This window comes from Tupaia chinensis, unplaced genomic scaffold, assembly GCF_000334495.1.
Source record: "Tupaia chinensis unplaced genomic scaffold, TupChi_1.0 Scaffold000115_1, whole genome shotgun sequence".
NCBI lineage: Eukaryota > Metazoa > Chordata > Mammalia > Scandentia > Tupaiidae > Tupaia > Tupaia belangeri.
In genome coordinates this window covers 8,721,558-8,724,911 of record NW_006159579.1, presented here as the reverse complement: position 1 = coordinate 8,724,911, position 3,354 = coordinate 8,721,558, and the positions used below count along the sequence as shown (strand labels likewise).

The 3,354-nt window shown below is 40.9% G+C and overlaps 1 protein-coding gene across 1 annotated transcript in view; it reads right to left on the bottom strand.

Moving 5' to 3' along the window:
- Window positions 1-985: 985 nt before the first annotated feature.
- Window positions 986-3,354, bottom strand: part of TOP1 (DNA topoisomerase I) — a gene marked incomplete at its 5' end in the record, with an annotated part of 71,168 nt that continues 68,799 nt past the window's right edge. The window contains 1 exon segment of the mRNA XM_006144138.2: window positions 986-2,280. Coding sequence (XP_006144200.2) covers window positions 2,178-2,280 — 103 coding nt within the window.

Below are 3,354 nucleotides of genomic sequence, written 5' to 3'. Positions count from 1 at the left end.
CAGTGGAGTCCTCACACACTATCGCCAAGAAAAAAAAAAAAAAAAAAAAAAAAAAAAAAAAAACTGGCTGCAATCTCTTGCTCCAAAGTAATGATGGCTACATACCCTACTTTATTCCCTGGAATGAATGCTGCCTCCCTCACTGGCCAATGAAACACAGGCTACCAAGGACCTCCAGGACTCTGCTGTTGGCCCAGCACCAGCCTTGCCTCTGGTCCCCAAGAGAAATGAGCCCCTCAGGAATGTATATTCCTCCCCGAATATACATGCTAGCAAGCCAAAGTGCCCAGGGCCCTTCCACTAAGCAACCAGTTCTGACCGCTGCAGCCTTCCCACTTGCTGCTTCATTAAATCTAGAGACCTTACCTTCATCCTGAATTCCAGACTCAGGTATAACACAGGATAAGGAAAAGAACAAAGCTTGTAGGGACCCAGGCCAGGGAGGGTCATAGACCACGCCCTATTTCAACCAACCAATTAATGTAGAGAAAAGTCCATGTTCCACCAGTGAGGGGGCTTCTGAAATCCAATTCTAATTGGCTGAGTACACCTAATTTTCTTTCCTAACTGTACGCATGACTACATAAGCAAACCCAAAGAAGCTTCCTTCTGCTAATATCCAGGACGCACAGAAAACTCTCCAAAAATATGCTTCCTAAATACACTTGCTCCATCTTGTTCAACGAACAGTACCCACACTAGGCGTCAGATACATTTTTTGTACCCCACCTATTTGGATTTTCTGCACCCTCAATTTCTGAGCCCATCTTTGTCTAGGAATATGGACTTTAGATCCCCTTCAACCCACACTCACAGCAGTCAGAGAGGTGCACCCCATTCTCAGGCCAGTCCCAGACCCATCTATTCCTGTAGAGGAGCCCACTCTTACTGACCTGAGCAGTCAGACCACATCTCACACTAAGTCCTAGCCCCAGAGCCCCAACTCTGGCCTGGGACACTCAGTAACAAAGAGACAGACTCTAAGTTTTCGTTAAGTTGTAGGAATTTATTTTAAATAACCTACAGTTGATTAAAAGGGAATTCATGATAAAAATAGAAGATACTCGAGGAAAGATGTGGGAAATGGACTCTGCACACACGCTAAACTAACAATGCCTCTAAAACTAATGATTATAGCAAAAAATGTCTTCACATTAAAATTCTGCTTTTTATGTTTTTTTTTTCCATTTTTTACACAATTACAAAAGAAAAAAATAAAAGCCCTAAAATCTTGATTATTTTTCCTTTTTTTGGACCAAATACTCATTTTCCTCTAAACTTATTGACTTGTGGAACTTTTTTACAATAAAATCTTTCAAGTGAAAGACTGGGATTTAAAAAGAAAAAGATGGATACCTTAAGGGTACAGAAAATGCTCAAAACAAAGGATGATGGGAAAATGGTTTCAGTCACTGATTATGTCATTATCCTTAGACTCACTCACCCTTCATCCCTCCCGAACCCCAATCTACACGATCTTTAAGATCAAGAAAAAGGTTTAAATATTTTAAAATAATTAAAAAGAAATAAAAATTCACATTTAAAAAGGAACACTCAAGTCAGGAAATATTTTCCCATCATGCTTTTCTGTGAACAGGTGTCTGAACCAAAACACTGCCAATGTCACAACTGCTTCAAGTTTAATGAAAATTGATTCCCATGACAATATAGAGTGACAACTCTAACAGGTGCGCTGGGTTTTTGTTCTACTTAATTTTAAATTCCTGAAATGGGGGAGAGGGGAGGGAGTTTAGGAATTCATTTCTATTAAAATATAGAAGTTATTGCAAAACCCTAACTGTAAAAACGCACCAATATAATCGGACTTCGCATACAGTAGCTAAGAGAATCCAAACGCTTCAGTGAAACAGTGAATTTGCCTGGCAGGATGCTGACAAATTCCCATCCACTTGCCCTCTTGAAAATAAAAACAAAATTCAAAACAAATCATACAGCTAGAATTTTGATATCTGAAATATTTTTTTAAATAAGTTGTCCATAGGACAACTGGCTCAGCTCTCCCTTATAATATCTCCAGGTTTATCTTTTCGCAAAGATGTTGGTTTAAGACTTGCTGCCTCTCTCCCTCAGGCATGAGGGCACATGAGGCTCACAGTTTATTCATCTTCCCCAAACCACACTGTTCCTTTTCACAGAACCCTGCACCATGAGACTGGCTAAAACTCATAGTCTTCATCGGCCATGTCGATGGCCCAGGCAAACTTCTCCCGCTGGGTTTTGTTGTAAATTTTCTCAATTGGGACTCCCCACTTCTTGCACCTGCAAATGAGAGAAAGAAGGGGGATTGGTGTGATTCATGGAGGAATGCCCAGACCTAGGGCCTGGGCTGAACTGTACAACCTTCTCTCCATAGCTGACTAGTAAGGATGCAATTTAGTAGGTACATTCGAATGGTCTGAAGGTTTTAGTGATTTGACTCGTTTAACCTTTTTTTTTTTAAAGAATTATTTATTTTGTTTACTTATCATTATTATTATTTCACGTGAGTTTCTGCCAGAGAAAGACAGGCAGAGAGAAAGAGAGAGAGGATGAGGGAGCAAGCTGCCAGGTCTGGGATTCAAACCACTGTCAGCGCCTTAACCAGCACGCCATTTGCTGGCCCCAGACTCGTTAATCTTGACAGTAATCTTTAATGTAGGTGCTACCATAGTTGTATGAATAAAAAGATACAGATGACAAAACAGGCGGAGGCATTAATCCACTTACATTTTCATAAAGCTATTAAGTGGTGGAACTGAAATTTGAACCCAAGTTTGATCCCAGAGCCCATAATCTTAACTACTGTACTAGATGATTGCCTCTCAAGAGCAAACCAAACTTCTATTACCAAACAAGGCAAAAAAGAGAAAGGGTACAAGAGCTGGGTGGAACCTCTGGCTCAAAGCAGGAGGACCCATGGGAATGCGACCTCTGCTTATGCCCAGAATTTAGCAACTCAAGCTAAATGAGCATCTTCTGGAAAAACCCCTTGTTTTGGATGCTATTATATGTGTGTATAAGAGAGAGAGAAACAAATAGACACAATGGAGGATATATCTGTCTTTGTTAAAAGATCTCTCTACCTCTTTGTGTTTAGGTTGCTCTGATCTATATTCTCATTTTTATGATCTGTTCCTATCTTTCTTCCTTCACTTGCGAAAATTTCATTAAAAAAGTTTTGTTGAGGGCTAGTAGGTGGTGTGGTAGCTAAGACACTGGACTCCCACATGGCTGACCCAGTTAAAATCCCAGACCTGGCAGGTTGAGAATCATGCCGGGCACATGTCCATGTGTGCCCCAAATCATGAGGAGAGACTGGAGGAGAAGGGATTACAGAGCGGCCATTCCCCCCAG